General features: G+C 37.6%; 1 protein-coding gene across 36 annotated transcripts in view; it reads right to left on the bottom strand.

The window, feature by feature from the left end:
• Nucleotides 1–18,019, bottom strand: part of tcf7l2 (transcription factor 7 like 2) — a 106,208-nt gene that overhangs the window by 22,200 nt on the left and 65,989 nt on the right. For 35 of the 36 annotated variants that reach the window (XM_066693444.1, XM_066693451.1, XM_066693453.1 and 32 more), the window contains one exon: nucleotides 50–182. In XM_066693444.1, the coding sequence (XP_066549541.1) occupies nucleotides 50–182 (133 nt within the window). Of the gene's footprint in view, nucleotides 1–49; nucleotides 183–9,381; nucleotides 9,580–18,019 lie in introns of those variants that run through there. The other variant, XM_066693452.1, reaches the window with a different exon arrangement.

The following is an 18,019-nucleotide window of genomic DNA, read 5'->3' as shown; positions in this document are numbered from 1 at the left end:
ATTACTGTGAGAAATCCAAGCAGGTAGGATTGTATTGTGCAGACTTTACCTGTTTTGGGATCCACGTCAGTCTGTAAGTGTGGAGGAGGGTTCCCCGGTGTGAAGTGTTCATTGCTGTATGTAATCAGAGGCGTGAGGGGGTGCACATGGTGAGGGTGCTGCACTACGGGCACTTTGTTAGACTGAAAGAGAGGAAAAAAATGGCAGATATCAAGATTCAGCACATCGAATAACCCGGCACCACCTGTCCTGATCATAGTTCTTCCTCAGGTTCCTTTGATACATTTCAGGGAACCAAAATGCATATTAGAAACAGAAAAGTTACAGACAAAGGTGATTAAAAAACGAAAGTACGAAAACCATGTTCCAGTAACAGCACAAGCTCTGACTATCAAAGAATGTAAATAATAGTGGCGTAGCTAGGTACAATATAATATCAATCACTGGACACCACCAAATAAAACAATACAGGTCAGTAAATCAGCCAGGGTTCCTTTATTATAATTGCACTGGGAACAGTTTAATTTATCCCACAAATTACTGAGGTACAACATAGAAACTTGAGCCAGGAAAACCATATCTCCATTTCAGGGGACGGCATCAATTTTGAGCAAACAAAATGTCAAGTGGATTTTTTTTTTTGCGAATTGACTGTTCACATTGTACACTTCTTAAGCAAATCAGTTCACTGGTTTGCATTATAAAAGAAAATATAATTTCAACATTTGCTAAATTGGGCTGAGCAATATAATCTGCTCTTTGTGTTACTAAGTGGCAAAGGCCTTTTTCAATTACCTAAGATTATGGTTTAACAGGGAGTACTGAACCATAACATGGCATTATACAATTGCAAGAAAACCTTATTCCCAGCAGAGGACTTTCACTAAAGCTGCGCAGTAAGGAAATTTAACCAGATTAGGCCGTGGCATAGATTAAAAAGGGCAGGAGTAGGTGATGGATGGATTAGAGTCGGGTTTCATTTCTGTAAGTGTCTATTCTTTTATCTCTACAAGCTCAAGCAAGTCAGGCAGTCTCTGATCAGAATCACAGCAAAACTGGTGGTAGGTTTTCCTGTATTGAATGCATTTTTATTTAATTTTAATTATTTGTTCTTCTCCAGCCAAACTGAAGTACCTCACAGAACAATGTCAAGAGTTCATAACCGATAAAAAGTTGTTTGTCGGTTTTCAGCCAATACGCAGCCCGAATCAAGGCCAGCCGCTGTCTTAAGAACACATTATGTCTGATGATCACCACAAGGCCACAAAAGAAGGGTCGGTCGATTTCCAAAACCTATTACCCACTGCAGGCAAAGATCACTAGAGACAGTGAAGGGACATTCCACTGTGACTTCTCATTCCCAAAAGAAACCTTGAAAAACAAAACAAGGAGGCCTTTTCCAGAAAAAACAACAACAAAAATATTGTTTTTGGAAAAAAATGTGTTTTTGCAGGTTGAGACCTCGACAAAAATGTGCAAACGTGTAAGAAAAGTGCATTTAATGAACATGAACCATATATAATCAGTCCTGATTGACTGTTTAAAAATGCTGAACCAAGTGAAAAGGCTAACTACAGCTAATTTACTGGCTGATGAGGGACTGTCACACATGCTGTACCATAAATGCCCACTGCTTACTGCTGCACATGTTCCTGAGTCTATAATTATGGTGACTTTTCTGGAAATGCAGGGAATGCAGGCAATGAAGAGTAAGGGTTCACTTAAAACAGAAGTAAGCAAAAGTAGTTTTTACAAAAAGTGCCAGGAACATAGCTTGATTACTTTGCCTTCACTACTACTTAGGGGCCTTTGTTTCCACTTTTGATGGTGAGCCAATGGAGTTTCTTCATCAAAAAAAAAAAAAGGTCTTCATCACAGTCAAGGTCAAAACTGAAACTGCTTTCACTACTACTTGGCCACTACTAGGTTTCTCACAATTATAGCTTCTAAGGCAGGTAGGGCAATGAAAAATAAATACTGAAAACAAAAAGGTCTTCGTGAAATCTTTATGCTGCACATTTCCAACCTTAACGTAGAAGGTTGAATGGACACTTGCAATGGTACACAGTTCTTTGGTTTCTGACTTACTTGATGGAGACTTAGCTGTAGGACTGTGCTTATTTATGCGTTGCTTGGCTTAACCCACTTTTCAAAATATAATGCACATTTTTAAAGTTAATATGATTCAAAGCAAGGATGAGACTATATAACTACAGGCAGGTGCTGCATTGCAATACTCAGTATGAAACCATCTTTCATTAAAATATTGAAACTATCAAGCGAGGGGATGTTTCTTTGGAAGAGCAATTTAAATGCATCTAAAAGTGCAAAGAAAAAGAGAAAAGTAAAGAGAGGGAAAAAATATCAGGGTATTTTGCCTATATTAGTAGTCCGTCTTGAAATCCAGCCAAGAATAAAAGAAGCGTTGACAGCTGTCAAACATGCCTGACAAGTCAGCCATTGAGTGCAAGCAGCCCCTGCATAGCCCTGCTTCTCTCCTCTGGTAATGATGTGAAAGAATGTTGTCAATTCTCTTCTATTGAAAGCATTAGTAAACCATTTAAATTAGTTCTTTTGTCCAGTCCTCCATTCAGAAACCATCCAAATGGCCATCTAGAATACTGTATGTGCATCCCGCCCCCCTCATTTTTTTTTTTTATTTTTTTTTTAACAAAACAAAATTCAGAAAACCAAATGGCTTCAGGAGCCAAGCAATGATTTACAACCCAGTTCATTTACTTTTGATTTGCATTCTAAAACATGTATACAAATAAAAGCCAATGATACCGTTTATCTCGATGATTAGCAATACACTGGCGCTGTGTGCTTCTTTTCCTTTTAGTAAATTGTTTTATTTGCACACACACAACTAATCTCTCGGAATACAAAACGCAGTGCCATTAACATGTGGTTCGCCGGGACACGAGCGCACATGCAAAAACACATTCCAGAATGCTGAGGCGGCAGATATTGTGACAATGGAAAACGTTCAAGGCAGAAAGAAAGGAGATTACCCAGCGACCGCACGACTTGTCTTTCTCATAAAAGACAGAATATAAAGATAGGACCCACCCAAAAAAATAAAAAAGAAGAAGAAACCGCCTGCAACAGCAACAGAAGTCACCCACTACCCAAAAGCAGTTGATGTTAGAGGAGAGGGTGTAAAACAGCCCTACTGTATGGTACTATGCAGCAAAACCAGAAAGAAAGAAAGAAGTGTGGGGGGGGGGGGGTCTGCCCCATGGCTGGACACGGTCAATTCAGCCTCACCGCCTTCCCTATGAACCCCTGCTGCCACACTGTGACCCCTGAAGTGCACTTAATCAAGTTCCACTAGCTTGCAGCACAAAACATTCCTCCACCATGAAAACACGCACAATGTGGAATGCGCTGAGCCAAAAGCCTGATTGAGCACTTGTACCCCTGCAAGGCCTACATCTTTCTCTCCCTCTCGCTCTCCCCGCATTGTACGCGGGGTAACCAAGAGGAATGAAAGCCCGCTATTCACCTCCGAGGCTATTATCAGAGACAGTGGAAACTAAACGAGGGCCACAGGGTCTCCCAGCTTCCCTCCGCTCCTCTCTTCAGCCCAGTGCCACCCCCAACCCGTGCGCTTTCTCCCCCAGCCGGGCCGCAGACAGGAGGCCTAAAAAGTGCATCTGCAAGTGCAGTAAAACAACAAGGCCTCACAAGAAGGCCTGCTGGCCCTTGTTTTTTTCCTTCTTTACTCTACATCTATCAAGTGACTGAACGACAAGCAGCCTCCTCTGTTTCCAGCAGTAGTTAAGGAAGCTAACAGTACTGAGCGTGATGCCACAATCAACTAACCATTCTAATTAACCCCTTTAGTATATCTGCAGAAGAGATGTTAATACATGAGACCAACTGGGCTTCAATCTCACTACACCATTTAATTTATTTTCAATTGTATTATTCTCATTGCAGAACATTGTATACTATTACTATCTTAAGACACACATTATTTGAAGTAGAGTTACAATTTCTTCCCATTTGCTGCCCTTGTGTAACCGCTCAAGTGTGTTAGTGTTAAAATATATTTGTTTACTTCTGATACCAGTGACTTCAACTCAAAACCATGACTACAGATGTTGCATCTCCTTCTCAGGCCTTCAAAATATTTCTCAGCTACTAAGCCACAATAAGGAAAGTTAAATTAACTGGTTTCATGTGTGAGCATTGGTTTAAAACAACACAAGAGCTACCAGTTGACAACTACCCCTTGACAACTAACAAATCTCTTAAGGTTTCCAAGCTTAACAACATGATGAAACTTGGACTAGTTGATCAGTCCCAAACCACACACACCCTACACAACCAAGGTGGGATCTCCAAATCTTTTGTTTTAAGAATATGAATGATCTCCTTAGGGACACACTCATAGTTAATTATTTTATTCAACACCCGACCCAATCCGACCCCCCAAAATACTTTACAATTGACTACCCATTTTCTCTTAAACCCTTCTTTTTTTAAACTCTGCTTAATACAGTGTCCTGAAGCCTTTCACTAACATAATGTGGTTCACTCGTGTTGAAGGTTCTGCTCAACACTAACTGACCATTGTTGCTTAGAACAAGGGGCTTCTTTCACGGGATAAAACTCTTCCCACTCTGGAAAAAAAAAAAAAAAGAAGACTATTTCTTTCTTTCTTTTTTTTAACACTATTTAATACAAATGATGACAGAAGCACTAACACAATGTTTTTCGTGGGACAATGTTCTCTGGATTGGGCAAGACACAAAACCCACTCCAATGAAACTCCCACATATGCCCATTCTTGTTGGGGAGAGAGAGAAAAAAAAACAACAAAAAAACTTCTACTTCCTGACTACTGAATTGTCAATACATCCCCCCCCCCCACCCCCAACCGAAAAAGAGAAAGAAAAAAGAAAAAGACCAACCTCTTGGTCTGAGCTCCCTCACCCTTCAGAAACCAAGGCTTCAAGCTTTACCACACACACTGAATTGTATTGTGTGTGTGTGTGTGTGTGTGTGTGAGAGTGAGTGAGTATGTGTGTGTGTATAGTGCTAGTGTAAAGTAGTTCCTGTGTCAGTCTATTCAGTTTCAACAGCTGCACGACCAATTTTTCCATGTAATTGGAGGTGAAAAACAAAACCTCTGCAGTCACTTTGATTTATAACATGATATGAATGAATAAAACAAATAAATACACTTCATTTGTCTGTCTGTAAATCAAAACCAAAAACGCCAATTCTTTTTTCTGATCAACTGGAACAGTATGAAGTTATGTACCTTAACTTTTAGGCTGTTTGTCTCAACCTGTTTTAAAACTAGTACAGCAGCACCACTTTTACTAATGCTGTGCCAAAAGGCTGTTTCCTCAGTACCTCAAGGCAGAGCTGTTGCATTTGACTTTATAATGCCTCTCTTTAGTCAAATGAGAGAAAAGAGGGGGAGAGAGAAAGAGAGAGAGAGAGAGAGAGAAACTTTACTATTTGACCTGACAGTGTCGTTGAGGGCCACTGACAAACCATAGCACAAATCGCTTCAACAGTCTGTGCCGGGCTGTAATTTCTGAGTATTGCCATTAAGCAGAAAGTCGTTCCATTAATCGTAATTGACAGCCAGGGCAGGGGGGGTCCTGCCCTGTCTTTGTAATCTCACAATAAGATGGGCTCTCATCATGAACTGAGTGTACGTTTGGCCAAACAATGGAGAGGTTAATTCATCTGGGGGCTTGGTCAACCCCAAAAGATCACATCACATTCATTTCACAAGTATTAAAAGAGCTCTGATGCCTCTTATCCTTGCTGGAACGTTTAGCGAAATAAGATATAAAATGGTTGTTTGGAAAAAGAAAAGTCCCATGATTGCATGACACATGCACACTGCATATATAATGCAAATGTGTGTGTGTGGGAGTATGATTTCATTTATTATTTCTTTCTATTAAATTCAGATGATAATGAGGAAGTTGTTAGAACATATTACAAAAAAAATACCAGGCTTCCCCCCTTAAAGCAAATAAAACCTACATTTGACAATCCACATCTTTCATCACTGAGCAAAATCCCTACACATGAATGCATTTCATATTAAAGCTTCATGTCTGGAAATCTAGGAAGAAATTCTCTGCTTTGGAAGAACAAAACTGAAGAGAACCAACAGAAGTTCCTTTCTGTCGTTATTATTAATTGTTATTTCTGCTCGGTGGCACCTCGCAGAGCAATTTAAACACTAAATACAAGGGCGCTGACCTCCCGTGCCCTGGGGGTCAGTGCGTATCTCTGTGCTTTATGTCATGATATGATGATATGTCACTACTGCTGCTTGTCTCTAATGAGCTGTATTGTGTACAGGAGATGGTTCAGGGAGGAAGTGACCTGACAGTCCAGTGATGGATAGAGGTTCTCAGGTTGACAAATTCCAGTGCGAGCAGAAAGCTGCCAAACACATGAACCGATAAACAGCAGTGCCAAGGGCTTACATCCAAGCACTCATTCTGACAAAATGTAGAAAACGCATGTGTGTGTGTGTCCGTGCGTGCATTTATTTAGTTTAGTTTTTTCTTTGGAGGGGGGGAATTCATGCCTATTTTTTCTATTTGAAACTTTTGTTCTCCTGATTAGTTCCGGTTTGATTTTGCAGAATACAGCTGAAAAAATACAATCAATGCATTTCTTTCTTAATGTCAAGAAATTGTATATATATACACACACACACACACACACACACACCTACATGGAATGGAATGATTGTAAGGTGATTCTACAGCCATCTGTTTGGGGGCACACACCAATTCTAAGAGCAATGAATGTGCATGCTTACAGAAATAAGTATGCATGGGCACATACATAAACATATCCATGTCTGTCAGTCTAGTGCTGGGTCAAGGTCTCTCCCCATTAATGGGGAACAGGCCCGGCCTCGTTGCTGGGCAGGTGGGTTATGCTCAAACCAATTCTCCCATCAAAGTTTTAATCAGGCCAAACGATGTTGATGTCATAGACACAAGATCTGTTCCTTGGCTGAGGTTTTGACATTTTCTCATGTATTTATGTGTATGAAATTGTGTTCTTCAATACAAACAATCTTATACAGACTGTGTGCAGTTTTATTTCTAGTGTGCACATACAAGGTCAAATGTATTGTGTTGAAACAATTTTCCCTGCTCCTAACTCTTAGCAAAATACAAATAATTTGCTTTCTTGTATATATACTCACAATACACATAGTAAGACTTTACTTTTGATGTATATACCTCCAATTATTTAATTAATTTAAAATACTAGGATAAATTGTAGTTTGTCAGTTGGCATCATGTTAACAAAACTGATGCAATAATAATCATCATCATCATCAGTATGAGCACAACATAGTTCAACCTAGAAGAAAGCTGAATGGGTAGAATGTAATATTTCAAGAAGATAATGATTCAAAAGACACACAAAATTAACTTGTGCTCAGTCATTTTATGTGAGATGACTTTACAACAAATGAAGACTGTTTAAAGCTCATTAAAGACAACTTTTAGAGAAATTAAACTAGATAAATAAGACAGATAGCAGGAGATGGATGGATGGATGAACCTCTTACTATGCAAATCTGTCCCGTTGCCTTACATAAAGGCATACATTCCAAATGCTCCTTTTTCCAACAAATCCCATCAATTCCAATCAGTAGATCTATTTGAAAAAACTCAGAAAACCAGTGAGCTCCTCGCTCTAGGGAGTAGGGTATATTTAAAAGTTAATCTATTCACTTTATTGTAATGACAAGCTTGTTTCTGTGATCAGAGGAGTGATTTGAAAATTTCTAGGCCAAAGTCTTCAATTTCATGTGCATGTATAACAGTTCCTTGTACCAACTAAAGTCATAAACGGAAGCTCCACCACAATTTCTATACAACTGCTTGCTGAAATAATCCCACATTGTCTTTTAAAGGTTCTAATTAACCAGCCAAACAAACTGAAAAAACAAACCAACCAACCAAAAAAGAATCCAAACAGAAGACAGTAATGTCTAGATTCAATTCCACTCCAGAATGTGTGCATTTGTACAGATCTATATTCTGTCGTTGCTGTAGTGATTGTATTTTTATCCTCCCACTGATATCAATAGAATCCTTCCTTTTTTGGGTGTAATACAATATTTGGATGATTATTAATTTCAGGGGAAGGGAAACAGGCTGCCATGTAAACAATTCAAAGTGACAAGACACACTGTACAGTGTATGTGAAAAGTGGAAAAGAAAGGCTATAACTGGCATTAAAATATCTCAGAACGGAAACCTATAGTTACATGGCATCACCAGCGCCTGGAGCGCAGCGGCGAAACCTCAAGACTGAGGTTTCACTCAGAGTGCAATGTCTTCGGGTTCGTTCCAAGATTTTACCCAGGCTTGTTTACAATAAAAGAAAATGACTGACATGATGGGCAGAGTGATCTAAACAGTGGTGTAATTTTAGATACTGTACATGAAGGTGGGACAAACTCCATGTGCACGTTTCCTGCCACAAAACCTTTTGGAGGAATAAAAAGGGGGAAAACAAAAAAGAGAACCAGGATTCATACTGCCGAGCTCTTTCCTTTGTTTGTGTGTTTGCTTGCAAGCTTTGAAATGCATTTCAAAATACGTCTATTTTTGCTGGGGTATAACACCAACATTATATTTGACGTTATGTTATCTCCGATTCTGGATATAATTCTTGCTGGACAAAATGTCTGTCAATTGACACAAGTGCATTTCGTTTCTTCTTTTTCCTGTTTGTAATAGAGCTATTTTTACATGTGCTGCGTGAACCTCAAACGAGGCATTGCGCAAACAGAGAGTAAAAATATGCGTATGTATTCAAGGGAAAGATCTTTGAACTCGGATTGTAAAAGGAGCATCACACACATAAGGGATGAACCAAAAAGCAGGCAGATTCTTCAATAGAACTGGACAATTAAAACAAAACCAAATCAAGGAAATGAAGACTCATTTTCGAAGTGGGTCTGTATAGGAAGCACTGCCTTATACTGAGATAAAACAATTCCCCAGATTTGTTCCTAAAATGGCTCATTGATTTCAGTCAATTATTGGTCAAGCCCCCATTTTTTAATCTAGGAATTAAAACGAAAATAAATCTATACATACACACGTGTAATTCCTGTATTGCTGTAAATATTCCTTGCAGAATTCACACACCCTGACACACACAGCTCAAAGTGCACACGCAAACGCACACACACAAAGAAAAACTCTACAATGCTTTCATGCTACTTTAAAGCTGCTGATGGAAGGTCACCCTCCTGTGCTGTCCACTTTTATAAATCGCTGTTTTTTTGCAAGAATAAACTGTCTGATATGAAGTTCAACGGTCAGAGAAGAGAGGCAACAAAAACCTGCTACTCACCCAGCAATTGAGATTGAGATGCCAGCAACCGATCTGCTGAAGTAAAGAGAAGCCAGAGGCAAGCGCTCCGCCTTTGCTACTCAACTCTTCCATTCCCACTAAAACAGCATCCCTCGGGTACATAACCGCTTTGTCTGCTCTTGTCTCTTAACCTTAAGAACTTTTTCCTCGCTGACTAGATGCCGAGTGGGCTTTTTTTTTCCTTTCTTTTTTCCCTTCTTCCCCGCACAGCTTTTGTCTCTTCTCTCTCTCTCACTCCCCCCACCTTTCCTCTCTTTTGTTTATCTTTTTTTTTTTCTCGCTTTGGCACAAAATACTAAAAAAGTTGTCTCTCAAGATCAAGAGGTCTCCGGTTTTGTGGCCTGGCCTTTCGCGAATGCTCAGAATCCTCCAACATCTCGGCGGCGAGACGCATCTCGATGCTGGTGCAAGTCTTAGGTCTTGGCTGAAGGTGCACAAGTTTGGAAGGGTGACCAAAGAAAAAAGAAAGAAAAAGAAAAGAGGGGGAAAAATGGTCTGATGCCACTTCTATGATTGTAGGTATAGTCCTCTCACCATCAACAATCAAAACAAAAAAGAAAAACAACAAAAAAAGGAGGTGGTAGAATTTTCTCCGACACAGGTATTATATACCACCTTGTGTGGGCTTCACAGTGCCTTTAAGCTGCCCTGGGCTGCACTGACAGCTCGAAAGCTTAGGCTACAACAAGGTACAACCAAGTAAGGCAAGTGGAAAAGAAGACAAAAGGGGGGGTGGGAAGAAAAGAAAACAAGACAACAGCGTCCATAAAGGAAGAAAGATCAGCAAAGTGTAACAAGCAGTCACTTATCTCTAAGGCTGTCAATTCACTCAAAACCCAGTTCCTGAGGAAGCAGTGTCGTAAGAAAGGTATTTTTTCCTCTTGTCACTTTGACATGGATGTGACACCTACGTGGGGTCTTACAACTGGCTCTTGTTTTAAAGGAGTGAAGGGAAAAGAATATATCCTGCACTTAACTCTGGCTGACCTCTAACCAACAATGCCATGGCTTTTTCTTCCTTTCTTCCCCGTTGACTTGGGTCAACGATTGGGGTCGGGCTTTCTGTTTAACTACCGCGGTTTTATTTTAAGTTTATTGTACTAGAAATATTACCCCCGATGTCCCAACATAAAGCTTCTTACTCCCTCCCATGCTGTCATACATGCAAGATTTTCCTAATAACAGCCGACAACCACAAACAGAACATACATGATTATCCATCATATAAAACCAGTATCCGTTTCAAAACAATTATTAGAATTAGTTTAAACAAAAAAATATAACAATATGTAATACTTATTGCTGCCCATGCTTATTGCTATACTAAACCGGTAAATGCATATATATATTTTTTAAACTAATACAAACTAAAATGAAGGGAAATACAGTAAATACATTTTTTGTTATGATTTTTCTCAAATTCAGTTTCATTTGTCCCTCCACACATTACATCTCCACACAATCTTTTTAATATTGCCTATCATATATATTTTAGTTCACTGCCATTTCATTATTTTACTATCATAGATATATAAAATAAAAACAAATTAAGAGCGGGGAAAAAATAACTACAGCACCACAAACATTTAATAGAAAACGGTTGAGATTGAGGAGGAAAATAAAACTAAAGCTACATATTTCTTCTTTCCTCCTCACTTTTTTTTGTTGTTGTTCTCTGCACTTATCTGGCCTTCGCGTGCAAAGTGTCAGCCAGCAATCTTTAGGCCCTTAATACCAAAACAAAACCCTGAGAATTTCCTTTACATGGGAATAACAAAAGCTACGAGACTCCAGTTTGACAAGTAAAAAGCCCCAACAACGTAGCGGCTAATTGCTTTCCCTCCCTCTATTCAGCGCCGCCACCACACTCCAGCGGCTGCCTTTGTCACACGTGCAATTTCTTAAGTAAACTGCTAGTTCGCTTGCCGGTGATGGACAGTTCCCAAACATTAACCAACAATAAAGTGCTAATAGTGCGGCCAACGGGATGGGCAGTTTGAGCAAGGAAACCCTTCTCCTGAGCTTTTGCAAAAGATGAGGAAGTGAGCAGAAAAGGAAAAAAAAAAAGAGGGGAGGGGGGAGAGATAGATAGAGAGAGAGAGTCTTTAAAAACATACAGCCGGGTTGAACTATGCAGCCAAAGAGAAGCCCTTTCAAATGCTGCACATTCACATAAATGTTAAACTAACCGGAGTAGTGACAAGCCCCCCCCAAAAAAAATTAAAAATAAAGAAAAACAGAAAAGATACAGAAGACAAAGATACACACCTGCCAAGCTCCTTCTCCTTCTGTCTGAAGAGGAACCTTGTGCATTTTATCAATCAGAGTTTGAAGAAACATGGACCAACTTCCTTGCTATCTTTTTAAAGAAGAATGAAGAGATGCCAAAAAAAAAAAAAAAATACAAGGCAAGGACTAACTCCCACCAAAAAATCTTGATGCAATAGCGATTGGAAAATTCTGCAATGCAATTTGTCTTCTCGTTTGAAATATAAAATGTGAAATTCAAAACCTTAAAAAAAAAAAAAAAAAGAAGCAAGCAAACAAAGACACTTTTTAAATCCCTAGGTTTGCTAATAACAATCAATCGAAATATCCAGCGAAACAAAAGACATCAGATAAGAGTGGTGAAGCATGATTTCTCCTTCACTGCATGAGCACAAATAAAAGGTAAAGTATTGCCTTTCAATAGCCCAGTCTAAACCGCTCAAATCCAACGTGGAAACTTTTGCGCCATTTTGCGAGAAATACAGAAAAAAAAAACTCCTTTGAACCGATTCAAACTAGCTTCAAGGAAAGGAAAAAGAGAATGTAATGTCGAAGCAAGCGCCTAAAAAATTAAACAACCTTGTACGAACACAATCCCAAGCTGTGACGAATTAAATTGAAGTGCATACAATAAATTAAAAAAAAAAAAAGAAAAAGAAAAAAAAGATTAATATCAAAAGGAGTCTAATAAACTTCAGCACAAATAATATAAGAATAACAATAATAATAACAATACAATTCAATGCGTCTTACTAGGTTTGAGAATGGTAATACACTGTAAGGAAAAGAGGAAAAAAAAAAAAAAAAAAAGCTCAAGCTTACCATTTACAACAGCTCTATTTGGGATGCTTCTCGGTTCTTGGTTACAACAAGCATGCTGCTGCTTGCTGTAGCAGACAGACTACAAGATGCTCATCACATTGTCATTGACTAATCCACTGGAGGGCAGCACCCTACCTACAGCAGCCTTCACCAGATTTCAGGAGCCGATAACAAAAGCTGAGACAAGACAGACTCGCAAGCAACACCAAGTCTTCCAGAGAAAAGGATGCTCAAGCACAGTCCCATTCACAGAATTATCGCACTTGGTGGGAAAGATCACATAACGTAAATCTTTCCCCGCTCCCAATCATATCCCCTATTAAGCCCCTTTTGTGTCCATCTTTCTCTCTTGGATAAGTTGAAAGAACAAAAGCCAGGGCTTTCTCTTCCGCAAGCTTGGCAAGCATAAAGGTACTCGAAACGCCTCTATAGAAGTTAACCTAACTTGGCAAAAACTTGAGCAGCGTGCATCCTTCGTCAGATATCAATCCTGAATGCAATCTTGGTTTCAGATGGAAAAAGAAAACAAAAAAAAAAGAAAAAAAACTAAATCAAAAGCAAACAAACTAACCAAAAAACAACAACCACCACAACAACAAAATTAAATCTGAAAGACAGAGGACAGAATCCATTCAAAATTCTTTCTGTGGGATAGCAGGATCGCCACTTGTGCATTGTGTCCAGACGAGAACTTTTTGACGCTCTTCCGGGGAAATAAAAAGGACAGAGAGCAAAACAGAAAGAAATAACTGAAAAATGTCCCTAGCATGCGCTGTTCTCGCTTTGTACATTCCATAGCTTTAAACGGGGGAGAAAAAAAGGGAAAACAAATGAGCAGAAGACAACCACGACAACTACAAAAAAAAAAAAAAAAGAAAATGAAACAAGGCACAATAATTCCAGAACCACCGTCAATTTGAAATTTAGCACGGACAAGTAATGGCTTCATAAAGAGTGGAAGCCTACTCTTAAAGCCGCGATCCTAACACAGAGTATACCACCGCTGTGCGCCTTTTAACCATAGTAGAGAAAAAATGACTATTGATCTTCAAATAGCGATAATTGAAAAGATCAAAAAGATTAAACAAAAATCGAGAATGTGCTGACTTACCATGTTATGCTTTTTTTGTTGCAAGTTTGTTAAAAAAAAAAAAAAGAAAGAAAAAGAAAGAAAAAAAACGCTCAAAGAAGCTGCATCGGAGGTGTCAAATTTTTGCAGCAGACTCTGATCGTATTACTTCCGCAGTCCTGCCTTCCAATGCCTCAGAACTTTTTCCCTTCTCTTTTATTTTGTTTGTGGTACCTAGCTTTTTTTGCTAAAGACTTTAAAAGCCTTCAGCTCAGTAAACCAGCACAAATTATCTTGCCACCTTGCGCAGCTCTGATGCTTTGGCCGCTAACTTTGGAAGGCCCTTTACTACTGCATCAAAATTAGCATTGTCAAAGCAGTTAATGAATATTAATATTGTATTTGTCATTGGAGCTGGCCCGTTGCTGAACTCCAAGTCATCCATCAGGGACAAGATTAAGAACACAATTATTTCTGACTGACAGGGACTAAATCTGCTGGATTTTTTCCCTTTTTTTTAACAATTTAAAGAAAAAGACACAATATCATCTTAAGGTGTCTCCCTAGAGACAAGAGGCCAGATTAATACACTTTTAATGAAGCAGGATTTTATTGTGCATGAAAGGGAGAATACAAAAAAATACTAATAAAAAAGGGGGAAAAATATGCAATATTTCAACTCACAAATTCAGAATTTTGCTGAAAGAAATGAAACCAGAAATGGCACATCTTTTCTGACAGCTGTCCAAAATTTTATTCATATCGTTCTAAGAGGAAACAACTTTTTCCTTTTTTTCATGAAAATCTGCATTTTAAGGAGCAGAGGATGAGATATTAGGTCCCACTTGGGATAATTTTCCCCATGCATTGCTTTTAACGGAAATGAGTCAAAAAAGACAGCATAGTAAATAATTCCTACACAAATTTGACAAGAAACACCTTTATCAAATGCAGCAAGTTCCTCATATATTCCCCAAACCCTATGTACACTTGCTCACTTTAGCACAGATGAATTGCTTACACTAACACCAAAATTTTGAATTCTCTTTTAGTGTGAAAACATTAATTGGGAGACCTGCATCTCCAATTCTTTCGCGGTGAAAAAAGAATAAACATCTATACGAAATATGTATGCAGTGATTTTTTTTTTTTTTAAGGGTTATCTGTCACTTTCTTTTTCAGATAACTGGGGTAGTGCATACAACGCATCATTTTATGAGCCCACAAGTATTCCAAACAAACAGTTCTTCAAACACACAAATTGCACGTATACTTTTGACAAAAGACATCAACGACAAATTGCACAGAAAATTAAAAATTTCTTAAGACAAATACAAGTCGGCAAGAATTTTCCTCCAAAAAAATATATTTTTAAAACTCTTATAAACACAAATCTGCTACAAAATTATTCAACTAAAGGGTATATAATATCAGTCAGTCATGTAATTTTCCTTTTTGTGAAACAATTTTAAAAAGTTCAACACCTTGCCCTAATAAAGTCATTTTTAGTAATAAGAACAGAAACCATAAAATAAAATATTTAAAACATACATACAAGTTGAAAATACTGTAATTGTTATATGTATTTTTGCCGTGGTTGTTTTAGTTCAAGACGGGTGTGAATTATACTTGTCCATTTGAAGGGCGATTTATTAGTTTATTTTCAAAAAAATAACAATAACATTTTGGGGCAAGGGAGGGGGTATGAAAAATGACAGATGCGGGTGATAATGCTATCAGACTGGTGAATCGCTGGGGTCTAGGTCAAGCTGTGGTGGCTTCGTATAATCTATAGCCCCTGCTGACCACCCCATCGGCCCCCTAATACCATTAGCAACCCTCAGATGAACATTCTAAATTGGAGTTTTGTTCTGGAGGTGCCAGGCTGACCCCCCAATTCCACAACCCGTGGGCTGCAAATACAGATGGCAATGTCTTGAAAAGCTGCTTATAATCTCAAGATTTTTGCATAGTTTTCAATGCCGCGCCGGCACCACCATTTCAGAGTTTTCCCTCCGGCGCAAGGTTCGCTACACGCAAAAACAATCGTGTACAGGTTCAAGACAAGCACTTCTTTGGAAATATTTTGGCTACTAAATTGTGAAAATAAAAAAATACAAATCATTTGTTATTGTCATTAATAATAATAATAATTATTATTATTATTAATACATTTGTAAATACTGTTGAAATACTACTACAAATTCTTGCATTGTAGGCAATTTTTAAAAAATGAAATAAAATACTAAAAATAAGCACAAATTGTTATATTACTGGCTAAAAGGGAGACATATCCAGATATATTTTAGAAAAACATTCACAATAACCAACATTAAATAAATCCATTCAAATAACAATAATAATATTTGAATGTATTTATTTCATGTCAGTTGAATTTATATTATATATTCTATATTGAAATCTATTTAATGTTAGTATTAATATTATTTATAATTATTCTTATTATAATACACAGAAATACAAGGAGACAATTAGTAAACTGGTAGCACAAAATATAAATATCTTCTTTAAAATTGTATTTTAATAGCAGAATTAATTTCACAGTAAGCATTTACACATAACTGTACTTTGATTCAAATATCAAATAGATATATAATCAAAAAAAATATTTAATTTCAAAAACCTTGATTTAAAAAGTTGAAATAGCTTGACGGTATTATATTGAATGTTTCATATATATTAGTGTGTGTGTGCATGCAAGCTGAATACACACACATATATATGCACATAAATACACACACAAGCATATGCACACATGCATGCATTTACCTGTAATGAAATAAAGAAAAGCTCTACGATTGTATGCAATCAAATAAATAACAGGTGCAATCTCTAGGTAAAAAAAAAAAAAGTGATAATTTCTATCAGACAGCTCGCTCTTGCTCTACTTGCCCAGCGTGATCACATCAGCACTAGTATCAAATTAACTCTCCGACTTTGAAACTTATTGATCTGCTATTAAGACACTAGTGAACTTGATGAAATGAGTGCTGTAGGTGCATTCGAGACTTCAAAGTCTCACACAGCCACATAAAACAAGCTCCTTTGATCCTAACTCCGATCTGGAGAGGGCTTAAAGCCCAATTCTCCCTAAGCCGCCCTTCACACTAGTCATGTCTGATTTCTTACCAACCGACAACTTGATAATGTTAATTGTGCAGATTTAACAAATGATTAATGCGAAGAAAACAATATCACAGACCTCCCGACACTTCTAGTTACACACAGTCCACTCCGCAGCCAGGCAAAGGGATACAGAATTACGCACGTCTCAAACTCCAGGCCCCCAGCGAGGGGAATTGGTTCAGTGCCGTTCTGTTTCACTTTGTTAAAATATAGATTGAACTGCTGTACCAAAAAAAAAGTAAAACACATGATATATATATATATATATATATATATATATATATATATATATATATATATATATATATATATATATATATATATATATATATATATATATATAAAATGCATAGCCAAGCACAAGGTGACATTCTATTAACCAAAAAAAAACAAAAAACTTCACTTATTAGTCATATACAAGTAATATTATAAAGCATTTTCTATACAGAGATCATTTTAATTATTTTTTAACCTTTGGATTATTACTTCTAAATGCTTATAAGTACAAATGTGTTTACATTTTTGGTTTGTTTCTTGTTAACTCCTACATGATGCTATTCCTTAGTGCAACCTAGGTCAGGCTGACTTCTAACGGTTTGGTCAGACTCAGCTAAAATTGCATGTTTGGGTTGGATTGTAGATTTTCTCTTTTCAACCCAGGCAGACACTAGTACCTGGTTGATATCAGGATAAGAAGAAATGTCTGCTATATTTAATGAATATGCAAGATTATTCTCAGATCTTCTAAATTATCCATTCACTGCCTTTCTGAAATGTATGTGTTTATATATTGTTAATACTTAACGGTAAATAATTAAAAATTACAAAATGAAAATATTTACAGCATAATCAAATTTTGGCAACCAGCTATCCCGTTGCTGTGTGCTCTTGTCTGTGCATTGCTGTAAATATGCTTTCAACAGACTTCACAGAGCTCAACATACATACAGAGGTAAAGCATGCTACTCCACACGCCTACATTATGGAAAATGCCTATTAACAATAGAGTTAATTATTGGTAAGACATGTTTGCGCACTGTACACAATTCTCCTGTGGTATGTTCCCATCCTCGTATGTTAGTGCTAAGCTGTGGAAATTAGGATAAGTAATAGATGACAAATACAAGACATTTAAATATAGAGGGGTAAATATTTAATGTTTTGTTACTAATTTATTTGGTTTTGAATATCATAGCAGAGAATGTTAAACACTTTGATGGAAGGAGTGAGGGGAAAAAGTATGCTTAAGAGAATAATGTGACACTTAATCCATATTTTAAAGGCTTTTGGCAGAGAGAGTTCAAAAAGACC

This window comes from Amia ocellicauda, chromosome 20 (genome assembly GCF_036373705.1).
Source record: "Amia ocellicauda isolate fAmiCal2 chromosome 20, fAmiCal2.hap1, whole genome shotgun sequence".
In the NCBI taxonomy this organism is placed as follows: Eukaryota; Metazoa; Chordata; class Actinopteri; order Amiiformes; family Amiidae; genus Amia; species Amia ocellicauda.
Note: the sequence above shows the minus strand (reverse complement) of the source record. Positions and strands in the feature narration are given on the sequence as shown.